The 27685-nt window shown below is 44.7% G+C and overlaps 1 protein-coding gene across 2 annotated transcripts in view; it reads right to left on the bottom strand.

Moving 5' to 3' along the window:
- The window catches only part of RNF213 (ring finger protein 213), a 413312-nt gene that overhangs the window by 280017 nt on the left and 105610 nt on the right, over positions 1–27685 (bottom strand). For both annotated transcript variants that reach the window (XM_029599190.1, XM_029599191.1), the window contains exons 12-14: positions 22095–22227; positions 20694–20855; positions 12–110 (exon numbers count right to left, since the gene is read on the bottom strand). In XM_029599190.1, coding sequence (XP_029455050.1) covers positions 12–110; positions 20694–20855; positions 22095–22227 — 394 coding nt within the window. The remainder of the gene's footprint in view (positions 1–11; positions 111–20693; positions 20856–22094; positions 22228–27685) is intronic.

Raw genomic sequence — 27685 nt, 5'->3', positions numbered from 1 at the left:
TCCAGTGGTACCTGCTTGATTCTTCCTATGAGGTCTGACTGAAGAGAGTTTCTCCAGTACTCAGCTTGCTGCTCACTGTGAAAACTCAGAGTCACAAACCGATTCCAAACCTAAAATGCAGAGAAGCAAAAGAAACACACATATGACATATACAGGGATGAGCTGAGCGCACTGTATAACCAGCAGTCCCACGTGGGTTGAATAGGCGCTATTGAGGCTATTAGCATTCACCCCGAAGCAAAAAAAAAAAAAAAGTGCGTCTAGGATGCACATCTAGCGCTCAGCAATTAACACCTGCCTGGAGCAGGTGTTAATTGCTGAGCACTCTTTAAACCAATCAGAAAAGCAGTTTTTTCTGCTTTTCTGTACTACTTAACTCTTCTGTACTGCTTTCTGTAGTACTTAACTCTATGTTGGTTTTCCTAACCGGCGGACCACAGACGCAGATCGGGTTTGCATTAGCAAGGATGTGCTAGGGGCGTGCAAGCAACCCTAGCGCCTCCTTACTAACACGACCCCCTAATTTAAATATTGCATGGCGTCCCCCTTGGGGGCGCCTCGGGCGTGTTAAGAAAGCGGGCACTGACTGTTCAGTGCCCGCTTTCTACGCAAATCTATTGCATCGGCCCCAAAGTCTTTTTGTAGCCATAGCGCTTATGGTGGCCCGACATTGTATTTTGAGGGTGTCTCTGAGGCCCCACCTTCTTTTGCCTTCTGGCAAGAAGGAATGTTTTTGTTATGCAAATGGGAAGATTTGATATGTGCCATTTGACACAATCCAGTGGGATCACAGAGGAGAGGATCACCTTCTGGTGGCTGACAAGAATCAGTAAGTACTGCTTTGGGAAATTTTAGAACTTAAAAGGTTTGGGGAGAATTAACTATTTGAGAAATTACTTACCTAATAATTTTGTTTTCCTTAGTGTAGACAGATGGACTCAGGACCAATGGGTTATTTGCTCCCCTGCTAACAGATGGAGACGGAGTCAGATTTCAAAGCTGACGTCATCTTAGATATACCCCTGCGGTGACCTCAACCCTCCAGTATCTCTCCGTCTCCTAGCAGATGTGGACGTACTTTCCCTACACCAGTCTTTTACATGGAGTGTCACATATATGATTTTTTTTACCCACAAGTGAGAGGTTGTATGTGTGCACCCAGTGCAAAGAGCTCCTGTCTCTCAGAGAATGAGCCCAGTATCTGGCGGCTAAAAGGGCAGACCTGGAGGAGCTGAGGCAGATAGAGAGGAATATAAATGAGACCTTCAGGGACATAGTAGCCAAGTCCCAACTCCAGTCTGGCAGCCCAGGAACGAAAATTAGCAGGTAAGAACCAATTTTCCTTTCCTGTTCATATCCAGATCAGTCCAGATTCCTGGGATGTACTAAAGCTTCCCTAACTAGGGTGGGACTGTGAGAGTTTTGCTCAAAAAACACTCACAAAAGCCCATGGCCTCTGGAGCTTGGATGTCCAAATAATAATGTCTGGCGAAAATGCACAATGACTTCCAAGTGGCTGCTCAATAAATTTCCTGCGGTGACTCCTGTTGGCACTCAGCCCAAGAAGCAGCCTTGATGGAGTGGAATGAGCCCTCAATCCCACCAGGTCTGGACGCCCCTTACAGATGTAAGCCAAGCGTATAACTTCCTTCAACCACCTCGCAATCATGGATTTTGAGGCTTTCAGCCCTTCTTAGCCCCACTCCAAAGCACAAAAAGTTAGTCAGACACCTGGAAGCTATTGGTGATTCTCAGGTAACACAACAGAGCCCGTTTTACATCCAAAAGCTGCAGATTCCTCGTGTGCAGTGTTGACACATCCAAATTTGGGAATACCGGAAGCTCTACAGAGACTCAAATGGAATACTGATACAACCTTCGGGAGAAAAGAAGGCACCATATACATTGAGATCCCAGGTTCCGAGATCTTCAAAAAGGATCTCTACATGACAATGCCTGGAGCTCAGAAATTCTTCAGGCCGAACAAATCACCATGAGAAAAGAAGAGTGAATTCCTTTATAGTTGCCCTCCTTAAAGGCTCAAAACGTTACTGCACACATCTCTCTTAGGACCAAATTAAGATTCCAGGACGGACATATTTTCCATACCAGAAGATGCAAGTGTTTTGCCCCCCAAAAAATTGCACCACATCCAGATGAGCAGCTAAGGACCCTCCATCTATTTTGCCTCGAAGACAGGCCAAACCTTTCACCAACCCTTTTTGCAAAAAAGGTTAAAATGTGTGACATGGATGGCTGAGTAGGTTTTACTCCCTGATCTGTACACCATAACTCGAAGACACTCCAGAACCTTACATAAGCCAAGGAAGTGGATGGCCTTCTAGCCTGCAGCAAGGTGGAAATGACATCGTCCAAATATCCTTTCCCCCTCAAACGCTTCCTTCTCAAAAGCCAAGTTGCGAGATAAAAGCGATCCACATGATTCAAAAATATTGGTCCCTGAGGAAGTGACGTCACTCTTCATTGTAAGCAGTCTTCCTGCACTGCTCCTCGAGCCTCTTGGGCTTCTAGCGTGATTAATAGCAACAAACGAGCCCAAAAGCAGACCCAAAGCTTTCTGTGAGCTTCCTGGCTGACTGGGAGATGACCTCGAAAAAGAAAACGCCCGACTTGTGCAAGTAGTCTTTTGCCCACTGTGCAGATGATTCGGACCCGGGGAAATCCAAGATGGCGGCGGCAGACCTAATTGCCGAAATGGAGGAGGAAAGCGATGACCCGACAGCCACGGTTGACCCACTGCCTACCCGAAATGAGATGCAAAGGTGGTTTGGGGAGCTGCGGTAAGACCTCAAATCCTACAAATTGGAGACTGTTGCACTGCTAGCGGAGATGAAAGAAGAAACGGCAGAGCTGGGTCGCCGCGCAGAGGAGGCTGAGATTTGAATCGACACGCAGGGAGAAGGCTGGAACACCATGCGGAGGGAACATTCACAGTTACAAGAGTCCTACTGCTCCTTATCAGAGAAAATTGAGGACATAGAAAATCGAAGTAGGAGGTGCAACATTTGGATCCGGGGAGTCCCAGAGATTGAGGACTTTAATGGCTGCATCGAGATTGTAGAAAAAATTGTCTCTTTTTTTCTTGCTAAGGATGATGCCAATGCTGCCCTTCCAACTGTTGTTATTAAAGTGGATAGGGCCCACAGGACCCAAAGTGGCAAACAAACTCAGAGACATAGTGGTATGCTACCATTCCTTCACCCAGAAGGAAAAAAATCTTTAACGCTGCACACCAGCAGAGGACTTGGCAATGGGAAGGACATGAAATTTCTACATTTGCTGATCTCTTATCTGCCACCCTGAAGAAGAGGCAGGACTTCAGTTGTGTCACTGCAAAGCTAAATGAAGCCAACATTAGATACAGATGGCTATACCACGGAGGGCTGGCCTTTACAATTCAGGGCACTACCCACCGTGCCAAACTGGTACAGGAGACCGCTGAGATTTTAAAAGCTGAAGGAATGCCTGTTGAACCTCCACTGGCCGAATCCCGGGGATCAAGGTGGACTTGCACCCAGGAGAATACCACAACCCCGCTGGCAAACAGTACCTAAGGGCTGGCAGAGATTACAGTGGAATTCGGCAGACAGTGGCACAGGGAAGGCCCCTGCATGATTATTTGGTTGGCTCTCATTCTTTCTATTCCGATTACAGCAGCGCTGCGACACTGCAGCGGAATGGACATGGACAGAAAGTTACAAGTTGTTGTTCCTGTATTACTATTTTACAAAAAAGTTGCCAGGGTCAGTCTGTATTGGACTTTACTACCACTGGACAGGCTATTTTGTTTCATTGTAGAGCATGCCCAGAGGCCGGATGGCATGGGGAGTGCTATCTGTCTTCCTCCATGAGATTCTGGAACACCAAGGCTGTGCTCCAGGTTGTACAGGGAAGGGATGGGGGAGGGGGGGAGGGGATAGGGGTGGGGGAACTTAGATATTGCATGGCAGGTGGGTGCACTTACATACTTGAGCTTGGGGTTAGATGCATGGGGGTCTGTTTTCCTTATAAGCTGGGAGGAGAATGTATGAGTTCTTTATGATGGCTACCTTTAAATTTCTCTCCCTAAATGTGAAAGGTCTAAATACTCCAAGAAAGAGTAAACTGTTTAAGGAGCTTGATCGAATGAATGTTGATGTGGTACTGGTACAAGAGACTCATTTACGGAAGAGGTAGCAAAGACTGATGAGTAATCCCAAATATCCCCACCAATACTGGGCTGCTGCTACGGTTGCTTCTAAATATTCTGGGATGGGAATTATGATCCATAAAGACTTTCTTTTTGATTTGAAGGAGACTTATGAGGACCCTAACGGTCACTTTTTGCTGGTGAAATTCTCAATAGGGGGGGAATTGTACACTTTGGTATCAATTTATGGTCCTACCTCCCATAAGGCGGATTTCTATCATTCTCTGAATCGATTATTGACCTCTAGGGTAAGTCAGCTTTGGGTGGACATTCAGCTGGTATATAGTATCCAATTGATTGGGTATAACAATCCCCAAGTATTTAAGGGTATCAGACGCCCATTTTAGCGGGAACTCCCCCTCCCAGGTTTCCCTCAAGTTGCGCCCCACGTCTAGGGCCTCTGACTTGTCTCTATTAATCTTGAGGCCAGCAAATACCCCGAAATGTTCCTGTACTTGTAGTAAGTAAAATAGAGAACGTTGTGGGCGAGTCAGGAAAACCAGGACATCGTCGGCGAAAGCCGCGACTTTGAAAGACTGACCCCGTTTGCTGAACCCCCAAATGTCAGGGTGCGTCAAGATCTTACGTAATAATGGGTCAATTGTAAGGATATAAAGAAGAGGAGACAGTGGGCAGCCTTGCCGTACCCCCCTCTGGATAGCCACTGGATCTGATAAGAACCCATTAGTCATAATGCGGGAGTGAGGATGATGATATAATAACCCTAAATAGGACACATAATTCCCCGATATCCCATATCGCTCCAAGACGGAAAACATGTATGACCAGGCTACCCTATCGAATGCTTTTTCACTGTCAAAGCCTATAGCCAACGCAGGCACTGTATATTGTTGACACATCGTCATAGCTGATAATAGACGCACAATATGACCAGTAGCCGAGCGACCCTTGACAAAACCCACCTGCTGCTCCGTGATAAGTAGGGGCAACAGCAACGCCAATCTGTCTGCCAAAACCTTCGCCAGGATCTTTAGGTCGCTGTTAAGCAGTGATATGGGCCTATATGACTCCGGTTTATGCGGGTCTTTTCCCGGCTTTGGCAAAACTATGATATGAGCAGAATTAAAGTCTAATGGGAAGCTCTTCTGCAGCAATCCATCCACATAAAAATTCGTCAATGGGACTGCCAAATGGTCTCTCAACATTTTAAAAAAGTCATATGAGTACCCATCGGGCCCAGGGGATTTACCCGATGCCATATCGTTTATGACTCGGAGAACTTCATAAGTCTGAATGGGGCGGTTGATAAACTCCCGTTGCTGAGATGACAAGCTCGGAGTATGTAAATTGGAAAAGAAAGACTGTTCCTCCCCCCCACCGGGGGTGGAGTCCTCCGCATATAAGGCGGTGTAAAAAGAATGGAAAACTTTCCCAATAGCCCTAAGGTCCGTGACTTTTTGCCCCTGAGTATTAATCATGGCCTGTATCGCCGTCCGAGCCCTAGTCCTCTTCACAAGGTTGGCCATAGGCCGTCCCACCTTATTGCCGTACCTGAAAAAATTGTGGTGGGCTACTTGAAGGGCATTGCAAGCTCTCTTGTGTAGGACAGTGTTGAGCTGATGAAGTATGTGGAAGTAAGCCTGTCGGTGGGATTCCGAGGGAGAGGATAGAAAGGTCTGCCTAGCCTGCTTAGTCCTAGCATCCAAATGAAGAATATCTTTCGTCATGCGCTTGTGCCTGGCACTCATAAAGCTGATTATTTCGCCTCGCAACACGGCTTTCCCCGTTTCCCAAAACAGCTGAGGTTGAGTCACATGCTGTGCATTATCCCCCGCATATGCCGTCCATTTGGTTATCAGAAACTGTCTGAACTCCCTATCCCCTTTTAATGCATTAGGAAATCGCCACCAGCGGTCTCCTCCAGATTGTTGACCAATATTGAGACCAACCGATACCGGGGAGTGATCTGAAATAACCGGGTTTTCGATGTCTGCCCTGTCCACCCTCCCAAGAGCGTCCTGAGCCAGTAAAATATAATCTATGCGAGAGAACGTCTGGTGTGGGTTCGAGTAAAAGGTATATTCCCGGTTCGTAGGGTGGAGGACTCGCCAGATGTCCAACAGTCCAGTCACATCACAAAATTTTTTCACCCCTTCACCCCTAGCTCCCAAGCGAGTCCCGCTCTGTGTCGACCTGTCAAGTGTATTGTCCCACACACAATTGAAATCCCCTGCAATACACAGAAGACCCTCCTGGTGAGAGAGGAGCACATCCGCGAACGAACGCAAGTATTTCTGTGGATTGTCAGTGGGTACATACACATTACCAATAGTGATCTTCTGCCCCCTCCACTTTCCAATAATTAACACATAGTGGCCATTGGGGTCAGCAATGGAGCGTTCCACTTCCAAATCCGCAGATTTACTAATCAGTATAGCCACCCCAGCTTTACGGTGTGTGGACGCCGCATAGAAGCATTCTCTCACCCAGTCTCTTTTCAACTTTTGACTCTCAAGGGAAGTGAGATGTGTTTCCTGTATACAAGCGATTTCCCCATGCAATCTCTTTAAATGAGCTAATATTTTCTTGCGTTTAATGGGAGACCCCATACCGTGTACATTCCATGAAATTATTTTTGGCATGATCCCAGCCAAGCGTGAAGTGATCCTAACATTCTTCTCTGCAATATCTCCTGGTGGAGAGGGTCCCAGCCGCCCCCTATCACCAGTAAGGTCCCACGGATTGTCATCCTCCTGCCCGTCTCACTCACCCACAGGGAATCCCATACACACTGCACTATCCGTTCATCCTCAGATCCCCGCTCCCACTTACACCCGCCATACTCATACACCCAATCAACCTCCCAACCCCCCCTCCCTCCCTCCCCCCTCCCCCACCCTACCCCAATGGTACAAGATTAGCATATTGCCAAACGGGCACAAAATAAATGCACCCGATCTGGGAGGTCCGCTTAAGATGTCCGGGTGCCACGGACAACAAGAACTGAATCTATGTCCCCAACAGGAGACCTAGCAAAACAACAGTCTAACTTTGAGTCCAACATAGTCTTTAGGTGTATAACATGTCGGACACTGGCGCACGCCCTCAATCATCACCATCCCAGGTATACCAGATCATGAAAAACGCTGTAGCCCTCTCCGGTAGGGCCAGCAGCTGATAGTTTGAGAGGCATGTGGCAACGGGATCCCACCGAATCCAACGAGACCAGGGCCCGCACATAGTCTAAGTAATACCTGAGTAGACCAAAGGGAAAAAATAGTAATCCATCATGGGCTTGGCCCCTGCCTGTTTTCCAGAGAGCTCACGAACGTCTTCGCCTCCTCAGGGGTCTTAAAAAGGTGGGTTTTTCCTTCCCACCCAACCCTCAGCGTGGCAGGATAAATGAGGGCAAATTTGATACGCTTCTCAAATAGCTGGGAACACATTGGGGAGAACTTTTTCCGTTGCTGTGAGACTTGCGCCGAATAATCCTGCGTAATCCTTACAGTATGGCTTTTATATGTCGCCTCTGGGTTCCGTCTATATGCCATCCATATTTTTTGTTTTATAGCTGAATTAAGAATTTTGGCGATAGCTATACGAGGGCGCTTGTCTGAGTCTCGGCGTACCCCCAGTCTGTGCGCACGTTCTATTTTCATTGTCCCTTGTAAATCTGGGAGGCCTACCGCCGCTGGCAACCATTCCTCCAAAAAGTCCCCCAAGCCGCGCTCGTCCACCGCCTCCGGGAGCCCCAGGAACCTCAGATTATCCCTGCGAAGGCGATTCTCTAAATCATCCATTTTTTGCAAACAGTCCTGGAGAGACTTATCTTGCACGCCACTTTTCTCTGTTTGGGCCTGTAGCCCCTCCTCCAACCCCACGATCCGGTCTTCCAAGCCATCGAGCCGCGGCTGCAGAGCCGCCAACGAGGATTTTACCTCCTCCAGCTGGTGAGTAATCCCCGCAAGTTTAACATCTAGGGTAGAATCCAGCGTTGCCTTGAGCGTGTCCACAGTAAGTGGCGTCGCTACCGCCGGGCTGATGGCGCCGGGGCTCGGCGCCATTTTGGAATCCGCGGGCTTAAGCTTGTCTTTTTCTTTGTCCTTTTTACCACCTCGTGCAGCCATGGTTGGTGGGGTTTTGTACATATAATGTACAATCGACATGGGCCGTGTCCCGACACGCGTCTCTTATGCCGGTTCGTCACCTCAGGGGGGTAGAAAGGGTATGAAAAAGTCCGTGGCACCCAGAGCTCAGGGAGAACACGTCCTCCCTAGCAGATCATCCCACGTGACCCCCCCGACCTCTAGGGTAAAGGGTTCTCTGATACTGGGAGGGGACTTTAATTTAACTCTCAATCCCCACCTCAACACCTCACATGGCTCTAGCTCAGACTCCAAAACAGCTAGGGGAGCTCTGAAAACTTTGTTACACTGTCAAGGTTTATGGGATATGTGGAGGTCTCGGTATCAGACATCGCGAAATGACACCTTTTTCTCTGCCCCACACACTAGTTACTCTTGGATAGATATGTTTTTAGGCAGCGCGGGATTACTCCCCTGGGTCACCAAGGTCGACATTGAGCCTATCTTATGGTCAGACCATGCTCCTATTTGGTTTACGTTGCAGTTACGGGACTATGATAGAGGTACCAGATTCTGGAGGCTAAATAACTCTCTTTTAGATGATTCTGACTATGTCCCACAGGTAGAATCGGACATCCAGGAATATTTGAAAATAAACAACACTGGGGAAGTTAATCCTGTGGTATTATGGGAAAGTTTAAAGGCAGTCCTTAGGGGCAAATTTATTGCTCGGGCGGCTCTGTTAAAGAAACAGCGTGAACGGACTCAGCTCCTTCTTAAGCTCAAGGATCTGGAGCGTATTCATAAGCATTCCGTCTCCTCTTCGGTGACTATCACCCAATTGGATATCAGAAATCGCATTGCGTCCCTAAATGCGGCGTTTATAGTACATCAAATGCAAATGTCCCAGCAAAAATATTTTGAAGGGGGGGAACAAAGCCGGGAAAGTGCTGGCTAATGTTTTGAAGTGTCAGCAAGCACAAACTTCCATTGTTAAGATAAAAAGCAAAGAGGGCTGTCTGCTGACAGACAATAAATCTATTAGGCAGCACTTTCACCAATTCTATTCTGAGTTATACTCGATGGATGAGAGCATATGCCTTGGGGACGTTGACAAATACTTGAAGACGTCCACAGTCCTGGTACTAGAAGAGTCCCAACAACGCATTTTGAATAAGGATATTTCGGAGCAAGAAATTATACTTGCTATACGATCCCTCAAAACCGAGAAATCGCCAGGACTTGATGGCTATACAGGTTGGTTTTAGCAAACATTCGCCCCATATTTAGCCCCTGTTTTAGCTAAATTCTTCCTAGCCCTAAAAGAGGGGACACCACTCTCTGCATCTGCTAATACTGCTGGTATCATGATTCTTGCAAAACCAGGGAGGGACCCTACCGTATGCGGCTCATACAGACCGATCTCCCTAGAAATATTGATTTGAAAATCTTAGTTAAAATATTAGCACCCCAGTTAAACAGCTTTATTGCCCAAATTATCCATCCCCATCAAGCAGGGTTTATACCAGGTCGGCAAGCTAACGATAATGTTTACAAAATCATTGATATGTTTTGGTAGGTAAAAAAGCGTAATATTCCTGCAGTGGCTCTCAGTTGACGTTGAGAAAGGGCCAATGCACCATATCAAAAGCTATCTTTTTGCACTACTGCGGAAATTACAATTTGGGGACCACGTCATACAATGGATCCAGCAACTATACACTGATCCCCTAGTCTGCATAAAAATAAACGGGGAATATTCACCTACCTTCCCGGTAAGATGTGGTACTAGACAGGGCTGCCCATTGTCACCCCTTCTTTTTGCGATTTTTTTAGAACCCTTTGCAAACATTGTGTGGCGGCATCCTGGTATACGAGGTGTGGAAGTGGGGCACTTCTCAAAATTGTCCCTATTTGCGGATGACATCCTGATACTAGTTACTGATCCTGACACGTCATTATCTCATTTGACAGAAGCTATGGAAGAGTTTAGTAGGGTCTCTGGTTTTAGGCTTAATTGGGAAAAGTCAGAGATTCTAAATATTAACATTCCCCATTCTTCAGAACTACTGCTTAAAGCACAGTTCCGCTTTAAGTGGGCCCAAAATAAATTAAAATACTTAGGGGTGTTCATTAGTGCCTCCCAAGACCTATTTCAATTGAACTATGATAAATTGTGGTCCACGATTCTCAAAGAATTAGAGGAGTGGAACAGATATAGCATATCTTGGGGCTAGGCAGAATTGCCACTGTCAAAATGACAATCATCCCCAAATTGTTATATCTGTTTCAGACATTGCCGATTGATATCCCACGACAAAGGCTAGTTCAGTGGCAGAAGAGGTTAATGGCCTATATATGGGGAGGTAAACGACCACGGATCGCTCGGCACATTCTTTATAAGTCCCGAAAAATCAGGGAGACTTGGGAGTCCCAAATTTAGAGCGATATTTTTTGGCGGCCCGATTTAAAACCATTGCAGATTGACATAAGCAGGCTACTCCAAAGCCTTGGTTTCTTTTCAGCCAGCAAATTGTAGGTGAAATGCCTTTATGTAGCTTCTTTTGGCAACCCAAGCGAACCTGGACTGTGCAACTTGAGGAGGTTTTACCTCTGACTATGTTACTATCCCTTCGGCTTTGGTCTGCCAGGAAATGCCTCCTTCTTGGGAATCGAGAATACCACCATTCCACATACCTCTATGCTAATAAAGATTTTACTCCTGGATACGAGAATTTGGATTTTCAGAGGTGGAAGAGGCGGGGTATTAGAAACTGGGAGCATATTTGGGGATCTAAAGGTCTCCTTTCCTTCACTGATCTGCAATTGAAATATGGTCTTGAGGGGTCTGATCTCTTTCTCTATTTACAGCTTCGTCATTTTGCACAGTCCTCTTTGCTTGGCGGGCATTTCCAACAAGGAAAGTCTGAGTTCGAGAAAATATGTCAAAAAGCAGATTTTACCACTAAACTGTTGTCAATGCTATATACTATGTTGGGAACGGAACTATTTGTGAAATTTAAAGCTATGCTGGCATGGGAACATGATTTACATGTTACTTTCTTGCATCAGGTGTGGGAGGGGATCTTCATAGGCATGGGTAAGGGGCTAATTGCCACTTCGTTAATTGAAAATTCACTGAAGATGCTGTTTAGATGGCATTATTATCCGATTCTCCCTTATTTCCATGTGTCATATTATGTCGTTAATAAAAAACATTTTAATTAAAAAATATATATATATTGGTCCCTGATGAAGAAGCCTTAACGGTGTAGAGTCAAATGCAGATCTCACAACAAGGTTCCTGATGTTGTGCTCTCAAATATGCAAATCTTGGTACTATTTGAAACACTTTGTGTAGTTCCAATACTTGCCAATGGGACTTTACAATGTTGACTACTTCCTTTGTGTACACAGAATATTTCATCACATATGTCAAATTTTGACAAAAAGGTTTCTGTTTGTATTGAAGTAGAAGATCCCTGTTCGAAAACAAAGCTCATTTAGAAGCTTTTTTTTTTTTTTTATCATCACCGATTTAGGATATCCCTTTTGGGAAAATCTTGTACTTAAATCGGATGCTTGCTGCCAGAACGCCGCTTCATTTGAACAGAATCTTCGTAACCACAAAAATTGGGAAATCGGTAATCCACCCTTCAATTTTCTGGGATAACTGGAATAACGTAAAAAATGATTACGATCAGTCTCCTTCCTGTACAAAGTTGACTCAATTTTATGACCTTCACGCACCAACAAAATATCTAAAAAAGAAATCGAATATTGATGATATTGCGCCGTAAACTGTAAATGTGAATTCTGTTTGTTCAACCATTGTAAAAAAAATTCTAGATCTTCTTTAGAGGAAGTCCAAATACACAGTACATCGTCAATATATCGTTTCCACAATGCAAAATTATTGAACTACCGTGATGGATATAAATACTATTTTTCAAAATGGGCAACACAGATATTAGCAATGTCTGGGGCTACCGTTGCCCCCATCGCCACAACCTGTGTCTGGAGAAAAAACATATCATCAAACTTAAAAATTTTTTGTAAAGCACCAACTTTAAGAGCTCCAAAAGAAAACTTGTAGGAACCTTATGTGAGCGAGGTCGAGACTGAAAAATTTCACATACTAGTTCAAACACTTCCTCTTGCGGGATATTTGTGTATAAAGAAGAAATGTCCAATGTGACAAACCAACAATGCTCCGGTAACGCTGGTAGATCTTGTAAAAGACGTAGCATATGGGAAGTATCTTGAAGGAATGATGGAGCTTCTTTAACATATGGTTTGAAAAAGAAATTGAGGTAATCTGACAGGGGTTCTAAAATTTTATTTATTTATTTTATTTATTTAACATTTTTCTATACCGAACTTCATGACAAGCTTCATATCAGACCGGTTTACATCAAACTTGGGGATTAACTGAACAAAACCATTTTTATTTATTTATTTGTGTTTTTCTATACCGGCATTCACGGGAGTACGTATCATGTCGGTTTACATAAAACAAGGGGTGATCAATACATTATAACTACATAACTAAAACATAAGAGTATACATTACAGGAGTATAAACAAGTGCACGGAAGAGAAAGTTACAATAAAACAGGGGTTATTCTAACTGGGATTAGAGTTAAAGGAAAGATAAACAAGTTTAACAAGAAGTAAAACATTGTAGTGATTGGTTTGTAGTGTCTGATTCAGTTAGAAGAGAATGTTCAATTAAATAATTGTTCTTTTAAATAAATATTTTATTTGATAGAAAATGTTCAGTATTGCTGTATTTGATTTTGCTGCAATTGATGGAAGTGAATCCTTAAGGGTCTGGAAATGCTTTCATGAACAGCCATGTTTTCAGTCTCTTTCTGAAGGTTAGGAGACATGGTTCCTGTCTTAATTCTAAGGGGATTGAGTTCCATAGTGGGGGACCTGCTGTGGAGAAGGCCCGATCTCTCAATGTTATATGTTGGGTGGTATTGTTGTGTGGTACCTGTAGATATTCTCTATAAGCTTCTCTGATGGGTCTGTTGGAGGAGTGTTTTTTGAGAGCTATTTGTAGATGGAGTGGAGCCAGTCCATGGATATTCTTGTAGATTGTGGTGAGGGACTTATGAATTATTCTATAATGGATTGGTAACCAGTGAAGGTCTTTGAGGACTGGTGTAATGTGATCTCTTCTCCTTTTGTTTGTTAGTATTCTTGCTGCCGTGTTCTGTATCAATTGGAGAGGTTTAGTATGTGCTGATGGGAGGCCTAGAAGAATCGAGTTGCAGTAATCAATTTTCGCAAATATTATTGCTTGGAGCACTGTTCTATAGTCATGGAAGTGAAATAGGGGTTTTATTCTTTTTAATACGTGCAGTTTGTGGAAGCAGTCTTTGGTTGTTTGGTTGATAAATGATTTTAAATTTAACCGGTTGTCTATGGAAACTCCTAAATCTCTTACTTTTGAGGTTTGCAAGTTGGCTGGAGGGTTTGTAGTGATTTTGCAATTGTCTGGAGAGATTAGAATGAATTCGCTTTTTGTTTGGTTTAGAATTAAATTTAAGCTGGATAAGAGATCGTTGATTTCATGAGAACAATTTTCCCAAAGTTCTAGAGCTTTAGTGATGGATTCTTTAATGGGGATCACAATCTGGACATCGTCGGCAAATATGAAGTGTTTAAGGTTCAATTTGTTTAGCAATTGGCAAAGCGGGAGAAGGTATAAGTTGAAAAGTGTCGGTGAGAGGGAGGAACCCTGAGGAACTCCTTGCGAAGATGGGTATCTGGGGGATTCTTTGTTGTGAATTTTAACCTTGAAACCTCTGTTTTCTAAGAATGTCTTGAACCATGTTAGTGCTGATCCTGCAATACCGATGTTCGCCAGTTGTTTTAGTAATATGGCGTGGTTGACAGTATCGAACGCTGCAGATAGGTCCAATAAAATCAGAAGGAAGGCCTGTCCTTTGTCTAGGCCCAATATAATATAGTCAGTCAGTGAAATGAGAAGGGATTCGGTGCTTGATGCCTTTCTGAAACCAAATTGAGTAGGGAATAGAATTCCGTGTTCCTCTATGTAGTCCGATAGTTGTGTGTTGACTAGTTTCTCCATCACCTTGGCAATGAAAGGCAGATTTGAGATTGGACGGAAGTTGTTGGGATCATTGGGGTCCAAGTTAGGCTTCTTAAGGAGCGGTTTGATGGATGCTAGTTTGAGGTTGTCTGGATAGAAACCCTGGGTGAATGAGCAGTTTATGATGTCTGCTAGGGTTTTGGTTATGGTGTCCGGGATTAGCAGTAGTAATTTAGACGGGATCTGGTCTAATGGATGCGATGAGGGTTTCATTTTTTTAAGAAGTGTTTGGATCTCTGAGGAAGTGGTGAGTTCAAGAGATTGGAGGGAGATGTCTTTATTATGGAGTACGTAATTGCTAGCTGGTGAGCCTGTATTGGGCTTTAATTGTGATAGCAGGTTCGTGATTTTCTTACTGAAGAAGAGTGCCAGCTCATCAGCTTTTGTTTGAGCTTGGTTAGGTGGTATGTCAGAAGGGTTTTCATGAGTTAGATTGGAGACAAATGTGAATAGCGCTTTAGAGTCGAATATAATGTTATGAATCTTTTGAGCGTAGAAGTCCCTTTTTGTTTTTAGAGTGGAGCTCTTGTATGAATGGAGGGCGAGTTTGTATGTAGAAAGTGTAGTGGGGGAAGGAGCTTTCCGCCATTTACTTTCTTTTTGACGTAGGTTAAGTTTAAGGCTTTTGAGTTCGTTAGAAAACCATGGCTGCCTTTTTGATGCACCTTGTTTGACTTTTTTTGTTATCCATGGACACAGTTTGTTTGCCACAGATTCTGTTATGTTGGACCAGGAATTTATGGCTGTATTAGGTGATGTGACATCTATGTGTGAGAGTTCCGTGATTAGATGATTGCTGAGTTCATCCGAGGGGCATACTTTTCTGTAAAGAAATGAGTGTTGAGGGGAGTGTTTATTGTTCGTTTGGGTCATTGAGAAGGTGGTGGAGATTAAAGAATGGTCTGACCAGGGAACTTTTTGGCATGTGGGTTGTACTGTATGTGTAATACCTGGGTTCACAAAGATTAGGTCCAGTGTGTGACCAGCTTTGTGGGTGGGTTCATTGATTATTTGTTTGAATCCCATTGCAGACATGGCTGTAAGAATGGTTTCGCAGCTGGTTGAGAGTGTGGGGTTATCAACGTGCAAGTTGAAATCTCCTAGGATTATCGTTGGGAAGTCTGGTTTTAGATATGAAGCTAAGATTTCTAGGAATGGTGATGGATCTGCTTCTAGAAGTCCTGGGGGGGCATATACTAGAAGGATTAGTAGAGAGTCTGATTTGAAAAGACCTGTTTCCAATTTCGAGTCAGATTTGATTGGGTGATGAGAGAATCTAAGATCTTTCTTAGCTGCTAAGAGAATGCCCCCACCCCTTTTTTTCTGTCGTGGGATAGAGAAAAAGTCGTAAGTCTGAGTTGGTAGTTGGTTAATTAATGCTATATCTGTAGATTTAAACCATGTTTCTGTTATAGCACATAGGTCTGGGTTTGCATCTAGGAGAAGATCATTTAAAATCAGAGATTTCTTGGATAGTGATTGAGCATTAAATAGAATCAGTGAGAACAGAGTGAATCCTAGAAGTTGTGTGATTGGAGTTATCATGATGGGGATGAGGGATTTGTAGGTTCGTTGATTGTAGAGTATGTTTGGTTTTCCTGAGAGTAGTGTTCTATGATGGAGAATCGGTATAGGGAGACCGTGGTACATTGTTTGCATTGTTAGGAGCGAAAGTGGTGTTAGTGAGTATTAGCTGAGTTGTCAGTGATGTGGCGACTGGATGTTAGATCAGTAGCTGAGTTGATTAATTGGTGGCGTTTAGTTGTCTAGGTATTTGTTGGCCGAAGCGCAGTTACAAATAACAGGGAGAGTGAACTTGGGGACTAGGATAGCCAGGAAATAAAGGACAGAAGAAACTGGAGGAAGCGAACGTATGTCTATACAGTGGTTGGGTCGGTCATTTGGTCTATTGGGCTAACTGAAAGTACTGTTGCAATGTTAGGCTTAAGGGAAGGCTTGGAGGAAAAGCCAGGGAAGGGCTCTAAAATAGAGCCCTTCCCTGCCACAATGGGGCATCCTGGTGGCGATGACATATTCTTATGAATTTTTGGCAATGTATATAATATAGGATGCAAGGGATGTGATCTTTTTAAAGCCTGTGCTTCACGCGAAGATAGGAATCCAACTAATTCCATTTTGAAAAACAGCATTTATAATCCATCACAATGGTTCAATATCATCGCATTGTGGAAACGATATATTGACGATGTACTGTGTATTTGGACTTCCTCTATTTGATGTTTGAGGTTTAGATCCTTACGATGTCACTGTATATACAGATTCTAAATGGATGCATTGGATGGAGTAAAATCTGTCAGTACGGTTAGAATTGTGGAATCGTGAATGATTTAATGAGACGACCTGGTTGAAGACTGGCTGAGATGTGACAATCGTAAATGATGCAATAAGACCACCCCAGATTGGACCTGGCTTCCTTTGGAAGGGGCAGAGGAAGAAAATACTGCTCCGAAAGCGGACTCCATCGGGATAACAAAGCCTTTTGCAGGGGACGCATATGCACAAACGCCCAAGGAACCAGCTCCAACCTCGAGGCCATCGACCCCAGGACCTGCAAATAGTCCCAGACTTTGGGAACCGGAAGGCGCAGCAACTGAGCCACCTGAGATTGTAGCTTGGCCACCCTGTCGGCAGTGAGGAACACCCTTCCTTGTTGAGTGTCGAATTGGGCTTCCAAGTATTCCAGAACCTGAGAAGACATCAAGTGACTCTGACAAGTTTATGATCCAACCCAGCGACTCTAAAAGAGTCCGACATGAATCACCGACCGCAAGTACTCCTCCAGTGACTTCGCCCTGATGAGCCGGTCATCCACATACCAGTGTACCAGAATCCCGTCCTGTCTTAGGACTGCCACGACAATGACCATTACCTTCATGAAGGTACGAGGAGCTGTGGCAAGTCCAAACGGAAGGGCCCGAAACTAGAAATTCTGGCCCAGCACCTTGAAGCGAAGAAACGTCTGATGGTCCTGCCGAATGGGGATGTGGAGATAGGCCTCAGTGAGATCCAGGGATGCCAAGAATTCCCCTTTCCAGACCACTGCTATCACGGACCGCACGATCTCCATCCGGAATCACAGCACCTTTAAATTCCTGTTGACCTTTTGGAGGTCTAGGATTGGTCAAAAGGTTCCTTCTTTCTTTGGGTCCACGAAATAGATGGAATACCTCCCTTGTCCCTGCTCAGAGGGCAAAACCAGTATTACAGCTTGCAAAATTAACCTTTGGAGTGTCTCCTCTATGGCTCCTCGCTTGCTTCGGGAAAGACATGACTCCAAAAAACGGATCTGAGAGGCTAAGAAAACTAAGTTGTAAACTTCCCTGATAACCTGTAGAACCCACTGGTTAGAAGTGAGCTTAGTCCACTCCTCGTAAAACAGGGACAACCTGCCCCCTATCGCTACAGGAGAGGAGAGGACTGGCCTGACTTCATTGGGAAGATTTAACACCCCCTGTTCTGGGGGCGAACCTACCTCTAGAGGACTTGCTGGAACTCTGAAAAGATTGCTGCCTACCAGAGGACTGACACGATGTCGAGGAGCCCATCGGTCTGCCAGGACGGAAGCACCGTGCCTCCCGGAACTGAGAATGAGCGGAGAAAGGCTTTCACACCGTCTTCTTATCCTCTGGCAGTCTGTTATCTTTGGTCTCCCCCCCAAAGATTTCATGAGGCGGTCGAGATCCTCCCCGAACAGAAGCTTGCCTTTGAAGGGGAGATTACGTAGCTGTGACTTGGATGAAGGATCTGCCGACCAACTGCGGAGCCACAACAGCCATCTAGCTGCCACCACCGAAACTATGCCACGCGCTGTGGTACGCACGAGATCATATAAGGCATCAGCCACATAAGCCACACCCACCTCCAGAAGGGCTGCCTGGAGCGGAGATAATGCCCCAGAGGAGGCCTGTTCCTGGGGCTTCTGGATCCAAAACAAACAGGCGTGCTGCATCAAACTGGCACAGACCGCGGCTCGTAGCCCCAAGGCGGATACCTCAACGCCCACTTAAGCTGCACTTCCAGCTTATGATCCTGATCGTCCTATAGAGCCGCCGCTCTAGCCACCATGGTGGTTTTCCTGGTGACCGCAGACACGACGGCATCCACCTTCAGAATCTTAAGGGCATCCAAATGATTCTGTAGGAGCGGGTACAGCTTTACCATCGCTCTCCTCACCTTCAACCCAGAGTCCGGGGAATCCCATTCTCAGCTGATCAGTTTCTGGATCTTCTTTGGAATGGGGAAGGCGCTAGGAGGTCGCCGAAGGCCATCCAAATAGGATTAATCCCCTCATTATCCGACACTTCCAGGGATAGCTTAACCCCCAATTCCTCCAGCACCTGGGTAATAAGAGGGTGCAACTCCTCCTTCTTGAACAGGCGAACCACCTGAGGGTTGTCGCCCTCTACTTCGGGCCCCTCAAAGGCCCCAACCTCATCCTTCGGGTCCTCCAGATCTGTGAGGTGCCCCCATCCAGGTACACATCCAGATCAGACGCTGGAGACAAGCCACCCTCAGCCTGAGAGTCCTCCGAATCCTCGGCATCTGAAGCCAGGCGCGGAGGAAGAGTACCCAGAAGCCACACACGCAAAGCTGTGGACCTCGCCAAGGACCTCGTCGGCCTCTTGGCTGAGTCAGCCAGGCAATCTCTCAAGCGCCGCTTCCCTGCTTCCCTAGCCAGGAAAGCCTCATGCAGGAGGACAAATTCAGGCGAGAACCCCCAAGGGCCCCTCCGGGCTGTCTGGTCCTGACCCTGCTCCTCCACCCTCTGCTGCACTGTGGGGGACAGAGGAGGAGGGGATTCCCTGGAGCCCCGAGGCTGCACCCCCTTCCCTTGGTCCCCCTCTCCCAAGGAAGGACCAGGCCAAGACCCCCCCCCCCCCTTTCACCGCCAACTGAGATGACCTCCATGGTCTTGAAGGCCTGTCAGAAGCCCCCTCACCCCCACAGCCCGTGCAGAAGGAGAGGGGACTGAGACAAGCAGACCATGTGCCAGAGATCTGTCAGTCATTGGGCCTGCAAATGGAACTCCACGTGCCGAAATCTCGGGGGAGGGGCTCACCATGCAGCCGCCGAAGTAGGAAACAGATCACAGCGCCGCACAAGTTCCCACCAGCGCGAAAACAATAAAGGTACTGCCACAGTGGGAAACACTTGCGCGGCCTGCGCTGAAAAGGATAATGGGGGGGGGGCCGATTTCCCCCACCCAGAGGAACTCTCCCACCTTCTGCGAGCCACTGCTCCTCCCCTACTGAGGCTGATTCCTCCTGGGCCGGCTCCCGACGATCCCGCCGTGGAGCCTGATTGCAAGGCAGCTCAGACCCACTGCCTGAGCTGCTGCTGCTCCTGTCACTAAGTTTTTTTTTTTTTTTTTTTTTTTTTTTTTTTAAAGGGGCAGCACCAAGCAGCCCAAAAACTCCCAGGTATTAAATAAAAAAATTGCCCCCAAAGAGGGATACTTCCCTGAGGCCCAAGGTGTGTAGGGGAGGCATCAGGCCCCCACTGAGGGAACCAGCCCCCTGGTTTTCAGTGGTCCTGGAGTTGCAGGTTAAAACCAGCCAGGGGGTATCCAACCCCCCCATTCGCCTGGCTCAACCCGAGGGATGGCCCTCGACAGGAACCTGACACCTCAGGGAGCAGAAAAAGGTAAACCTCCAAACCGAAGATCAGTGAAGACTGCAGGCAACATGTCCACCATCTGCTGGAGGCAGAGAAATACTGAGGGACTGCAGGTGGCACACTCGATAATGTAGCAGTAACCAAAGTTTTGTTCTCTGCCTCCATCTACTGGTAGGATTGAATGAAACCCGCTTGTCTGGACTGATCTGAGTATGTTCAGGAATTGAGGTTCATGCATGTAAATCCTTCCAGAAATGACCCCCACAATGTAAAAGAACAGAGACACAGTTTCAGAGGAGAATCGTTTAAGCTAAAACATGGGCCATTAATCATCTAATACATTCAAGAGTGGTTAGGGGGCTCATAATCATATCATGATGCCAAAAATATAAACAGTTCCTTAGACAAATTCATCAAGTAGATGAAGAATAAAACATCTTTATAAAACATTTGTATATAACTTTTTGAAGAAGGGGCGATCCTTACCTACTCTAAGTACATGTGTTAGTCACACAGTGCAATCAAATTGTGTATTTACCTTATACAGAGTTGCACACATTCAACTTTATTAATAATCATCACAAACTGGTACGGAAACAGAAGGTGAGAGAAGGAAAGATCTGACTGTTGTTGAGTTTATCTTTTACAGGGACTTTTTCCTTATGAATTTAACATACCTGAAGCTCTTCATAAAGGCTGGGTGGATATTGTGGCAATGTTGTGCGGAAGACTGTTCGAAACCAGTCTTTTGTAACTTTCAAAGACTTCTGCAGGATGTCTTCTATAGTGGATGCCTTCGATTCCACTTCCTTTCCAGGTATTTCTCTCATCTCCTGAAGCTATACAAAAGAAACCAAAACATGAACCCAAGAGGTAAGCAAGGAGAGGAGCTTATTTGCAGAGACACACTAAAAAGTGGTGGGCAGTGTATTCAGAGAACTTCGTAACCGAGGAGTATTTCGGTCTTTTGAGGGCTTCTAGGCTGGTGAGTTTTCACTACCCCCACCTCTTTATATATCAACTTACAACAAGTGCTTATATAGAATTCAGCATCTATCTTGTTGCTAATTTCAGCCCAAGACATCACATTAAACCTAATTTTGGCTGATCTTCACTAGCTTCTGATTCATAGCAAAACCAGATTTAAGCACTTATTGCCTTTAAGATGCTGAATGGTTAAAGACCGCAACAGCTCTCATCACAGTTATTAAGACATGCACCTGTCAGGACACTGTGGTCATCTCAGAAGAACTTACTGCAGTTTCCATTATAAAACAAGATAAAGCTCATTAGTAATAGGAAATAAGCTTTCTTGTACTGTGCTCCATCACTGGAATTTGATTCCCAGTGAAATTCTGCTAGTACCTGACCTTACTAATTTCAGGAAAACACTTAAGATCTGGCTTCTCCTGTGATTTTTAACTTGGTATATGTTATGCATTCTGTTTACTCTGATACCTTTCTGTATCCAGGACTTCTTTTGGATTCAGTTGTTGTATTTTGTATTGTTATTTTAATGTGTGTATTATTTATACTTATTTTACTCCCAGTTGAACCTCTGGAGGCACAGACTATAAATCCAATAAATGAAAGCAGCATGCATACGCCACAGAAAACTTCATTAGCAGTTATAGGATTAAGGTCATTAGCTTTTTATTCTTGATAAAACAGAACACAAGAAAATCAGATGACCTTAAAAGACAAAATGCATTTTTTAGGGTGATCTCACAGTCTTAGGACTCAAATGGGCCAAGCTTTGATAATGCCAAGCATGGAGAACTAGAGCTACAGGCCTTCAAGAACGTCAAAGATGAACAAGGTTCTAGACCAAACAGAGAAGAGTAACCAAAAAGGGCTGGCTGTGAACATGGATCAGCAACACCTGGAGGGTCAAGTACCACCACTGTTTTCTGTTCTAGTCAAATGTATCTTCCTCAAAGAACTTACAAAGTGATTTCTCTCATAGTGCTATATATATCAATGGTACAAAATAATGTTGTACTTTCACAGCATTTAATATTCTAAGAGTTCACTATGTTGAAGGGCAAATGATTTTTTTTTTTTAAATAGGTACTTACCATGTTAACCTTTAGAATGACATTAGCAGACAGGGCTGGTATCTCGGAAAAATTCAAGGACTTTGTCTTTTCGCAGATCATTTCATGAAGTTTAAAGCTGATATTTAAGCAGAACTTCCCAGACTGAAGAGTCCTAAATATCAGAAGGACAAAAAGCCAACTCAACTGAGAAACAATGAGAAATGAGTATGATGGACAGACAGAGCTTGGGGTAAAAAGTGTCCCAGGTCAGCGAGTTAAGACATGAGCATGACTCTGTTGCAGTTTAAGAGGTAAGTGACGTGTGAAACCAATATGTTACTAATAAGAGAACATTATTTGAAATGAGATGCTGGGTAAGTCTTTGCACAGTTAACACTAACAAGACCCTTCAGAGGCAGAAACATCTGAGTATTCATAGATTATGCACAATAAAACGGAAAGTTATTTTACTGTTCCTGTACTTTTTCATATTTGGACTTATTTCTGCTTTTCAGAATACCTACACATTAATTTATGAACTATTGAGTGGCAGATGACTAGTATAGGAAAATTGGTTCTTTCCTGCTAATTTTCGTTCCTGGAATACCACAGATCAGTCCAGACTCCTGGGTTTTGCCTCCCTGCCAGCAGATGGAGACAGGAGAAAAGTTTTACTGACACTACTACTTAACCTAGAGTTCCACCTGCAGTCCCTCGGTATGACCTGTATTCAAGCCAAGATGAGAATAATTACTGTATAACAATAACTGAGACCCTCAACCCCAAGGGAGGAGGAATCTCTATGGAAACTTGTTCCAACAATATTAAGCAGAACATCATGTAACCAAACAAATCACTCTGCATCATTTAACTACTGTCATGATGAGCGGTCTTTATTGAACGGGCAGGGCTCTGGATTGATCTGTGGTATTCCAGGAACAAACATTAGCAGGTAAAAACCAATGTTCTTTTCCTGTTCATACCCCAGATTAGTCCAGACTCGTGAGTGTACCCAAGCTTCCCTATACTGGGTGGAAACATGATAGCTTCACTCACACTACACTCTCCAAATCCCACAGAGTCCAGTTCTTGGACATCTAACCTGTAATGCCTGGAGAAAGACTGTAACAACCTCCAAGTAGCTGCCCAATATATTTCTTGTGGAGAAACCAAGCTGACACTCAGCCCATAAGGTTGCCTGCACCCGAGTCCAGTGAGCCCTTAGACCCTCCAACATTGGACAGCCTTTACAAATATATGCCGAGCTAATTCAGCCTTCATGCAATAGTAGCCTTGGATGCCTTGCACCCCTTTCTTGGCCCATTCCAAAGTACAAAGAGATGATCCAATTTCTGGAAACTATTAGTTACCTTGAGATACATTAACCACACCCGCTATACATCCAACATACAAAGTTCTTTTGCACGCGGCACAGATGAATCCAAATTCAGAAAGTCAGGAAGTTTCACTGTTTAACAAAGATGAAAGACAGAAACAACCTTCAGCAGAAATAAGGGTACTGTTCACAAGGACACTTCATTCTCCATAAATTGAAGAAAGGAATCTCTTCAAGATGTTCGAAACTCTGAAATTCTTCTGGCCGAACAAATTGCCACCAAAAAAACCACTATCAGGGTTAAATCCTTTAGAATCGTCCCCTGCAAAGGCTCGAATAGAGCTTCACACAACATTCTCAACACCAAATTAAGATTCCACAAGGGACACAACTTCCGCACTGGGGCCGTAAGTGTTTTGCCTCTCGAAGAAAATTAATCACATCCTGATGCAAGGCCAGGGACACTGCCTGCACTTTACCCCGAAGACAGCCTAAAGCCGCCACCTGTACCCAAAGGAAATTATAGGCTAGATCTCTCACTAGACTTTTTTGCAAAAAGGTCAACACATGGTAAATTGAAGCCAGAGTAGGGTGCCAAGCCTCAAAAATCCTCCACACTAACATAAGCCAAGGATGTGCTCGGCCATCTGGCCTGCAGTACGGTGGCAATGAAATCTTCAGAATACCCCTTCCATCTCAAGTGTTTCCTCTCAAAAGACAAGCTGTGAGACAGAAGCGATCTGCCTTATCCAAAAATATGAGACTCTGGCACAGCAGTTTCAGAAGGTGACCAAACTTTAATGGAACATCCACCACCAAGTTTACTAGGACCTTGAACCATGTCTGGCGTGGCCCCTCCAGAACCACAAGAATCATTTCACCCGGGTGTCTCTCTATAAGCTATAGCACCTTGCCCACTAATGGCCATGGGGGAAAGACGTAAAGAAGAATCCCAGGTGGCCATGGTAGCACCAGAGCATAGATTCCTTCTGCTTATGTTCTCACCTGCAACTGTAAAAAGCATGCCGCCTTGGTGTTTTGTCTCAAAGCCATCAAGTCCATGCGAGGCGTTCCCCACTTGGCCCAAACGAGAAGCATTGCTTTTTCAGACAGCTCCCATTCTCTGGAGTCAACCTTTGCTTGCTGAGAAAATCCACCTGCATGTTGTCCACCCTGGCTATGTCAGATGCTGCCAGAAGTGCCAGGTGCTGCTCTGCCCAATGAACCAACAACTGAACCTCCTGAGAAACCATCAGACTTTTAATCCCTCCTTGTCGGTTGATGTAAGCCACCATTGTTGCATTGTCCGATAGAACTTGCACTGTCCAGCCTTGTAACCATGGCAGAAAGGAAAGCAAGGCTAAGTGCACTGCTCTTATATCTAACTGACTGATACCCCATGATGCTTCCTCCTTCAACCATTGGCCCTGCACGGTCTGGCCTTTACACACCACTCCCCAACCAGAGAGCCTGGTGTCAGCAGTCACTATCACCCAATCCAGGATTTCCAACGTCATCCCTTGTTCCAGATTGACACAACCAAGCCACCACGAAACAGTGAACCTGGCCTCCCCCCTGAGGGGAAGAAGAATTTGAAGACTCCTCCAATAACACGTTCCAATGGGAGAGGAGCACTCTTTGAAGGGGCTGCATATGTGCGATAGACCCTAGGACCTGCAAATAATCCCAAACCCTGGGCATCTTGAGTCGTAACTGATTCTGCAGTTTTACCACGCTGTCCTCCGAGAAACACCTTGCCAATCTGGGTGTAGAATCAAGCCCCTAGATACTCCAAGGATTGCCTCTTTGCTAGGTTCACCACCCAGTCCAAAGCCCTCAATCTCTCTAGGTCCAGCTGTACTACCAGCTGACAGAGGTCTGCCAACTTTGCCTGAAAGCCAGTCATCCAAATATGGGTGTACCAGCACTCCTTCCCTTCCAAAGGGCTGCCACCACCAGCACCATCACTTTGGTGAACAAACATGGCACTGTCACCAAACAGAAAGAAAGGGCGCAAAACTGAAAATGGTCTCCCAGAACCATAAACCTCAAGAACTTCTGGTGCTCTTGCCTGATTGGGATATGTAGGTAAACCTCTTAGGTCTAGTGATGCCTGGAACTCTCCCTTGCAAATTGCCGCTATGATCAAATGTGTCTCCATACAAGGACTGCATTGACCTTCTTTAAATCCAAAATCTGTCTGAATGTCTCTTCCTTTTTCGGGACCACGAAATAAATGGAATACCAACCTTTTTCCCCAGGTTTCTGAAAGAACTAAAAAATGAAATTTCAGATTTATTAGTTAAAATTTGTAACCTATCATTAAAATCATCCATTGTGTCTGAAGACTGGAGGGTGGCTAATGTCCAATATTTAAAAAGGGCTCCAGGGGCAATCTGGGAAACTACAGACCAGTTAGCCTGACTTCAGTGCCAGGAAAAATAGTGAAAAGTGTTCTAAAGATCAAAATCACCGAACACATAGAAAGACATGGTTTAATGGAACAAAGTCAGCATGGCTTTACCCAAGGCAAGTCTTGCCTCGCAAATCTGCTTCACTTTTTTGAAGGGGTTAACATGTGGATAAAGGTGAAATGTGGATGTAGTGTATTTGGATTTTCAGAAGGCATTTGACAAAGTTCCTCATGAGAGGCTTCTAAGAAAAGTAAAAAGTGATGGGATAGGTGGTGATGTCTTTTCGTGAATTAGAAACTGGTTAAAAGACAGAAAACAGAGTAGAATTAAATGGACAATTTTCTCAGTGGAAAAGGGTATACAGGGGAGTGCCTCAAAGATCTGTACTTGGACCCATGCTCTTCAACATATTTATAAATGATCTGGAGAGGAATAAGACAAGTGAGGTAATCACATTTGCAGATGATACAAAATTATTCAGAGTAGTTAAATCACAAGCAGATTGTGATAAATTGCAGGAGGACCTTGTGAGACTGGAAAACTGGGCATCCAAATGGCAGATGAAATTTAATGCGGATAAGTGAAAGGTGTTGAAGTTACATGATGTTAGGTTCCATATTAGGCGCTACCGCCCAGGAAAGATATCTAGCTGACATATTGGATAATACTTTGAAATCATCAGCTCAGTGTGCTGTGACTGTTAAAAAAGCAAACAGAATTTTAGGAATTATTAGGAAGGGAATGGTGAATAAAACGGAGAATGACATAATGCCTCTGTATTGCTCCATGGTGAAACCACACCTTGAATACAATTCTGGTTGCTGCATCTCAAGAAAGATAAAATTGTGATGAAGAAGGTACAGAAAAGGGTGACCAAAATGATAAAGGGGATGGAACTGTTCCCCTATGAGGAAAAATTAAAGAGGTTAGGGCTGTTCAGCTTGGAGAAGAGACAGCTGCATTAAAATCATGAGAGGTCTAGAACAGGTAAATGTCAATTGGTTATTTACTCTTTCGGATAATAGGAGGACTAGGGGACTCGCCATGAAGTTAGCATATAGCACATTTAAAACTAATTGGAGAAAATTCTTTCACTCAACATACAAGTAAACTCTTGCTATAGTTGCTAGGGGATGTGGTTAGTGCAGTTAGTGTAGCTGGGTTTAAAAGAGGTTTGGATAAATTCTTGGAGGAGAAGTCCATTACCTGCTATTAATCAAGCTTACTTAGAAAATAGCCACTGCTATTACTAGCATCAGTAGCATAGGATAAACTTAGTTTTGGGTACTTGCCAGGTACTTGTAGACTGGATTGGGCACTATTGGAAACAGGATGCTGGGCTTGATGGACTCCTGCTCTGACCCAGTATGGCAATTTATTATGTTCTTATGTGCATTGGACTCAGCCAAAAGAAGGAGCATATCTAGCAAACTAAGGGCTAGAGAAGTCCAGTTTTCAACAAAGTGCCAGTTTTCAACGAAGAACAGCTTTGCACAGCTCGCTGCAAGAAAGGCTAACCACAAATTCAAACATCAGCAGACGAGGGCAGGTCTGGGACTGAACTGCCCTTACTAAAGGAAAGAAAATTATCAGTTAAGTAGTATCACCTACTTCCTTAGCGTTCAGGCAGGTCAATCCCAATGAGTGGGATGTATCAAAGCTTATCTCAAAAAGGGATGAAGACTGCCAGAAGTTAAGTCAATTCTGTCCACGGACACATGGCATCCTCCCTAGCCCTAACATTCAAGCGGTAATGCTTGGAGAAAGCGTGCAAAGGATGACCATATTGCTGATCGGTAAATTTCAGCAGGCAACAAACGAAGTTTCGCCAACAATACCACCTGAACACTCGTGGAATTCGGCCTAACCTGCTTCGGTAA

Source organism: Rhinatrema bivittatum, chromosome 4, assembly GCF_901001135.1.
Source record: "Rhinatrema bivittatum chromosome 4, aRhiBiv1.1, whole genome shotgun sequence".
In the NCBI taxonomy this organism is placed as follows: domain Eukaryota; kingdom Metazoa; phylum Chordata; class Amphibia; order Gymnophiona; family Rhinatrematidae; genus Rhinatrema; species Rhinatrema bivittatum.
The sequence above is the reverse complement of the archived record's forward strand: the minus strand, read 5'-3'. Positions and strand labels throughout refer to the sequence as shown.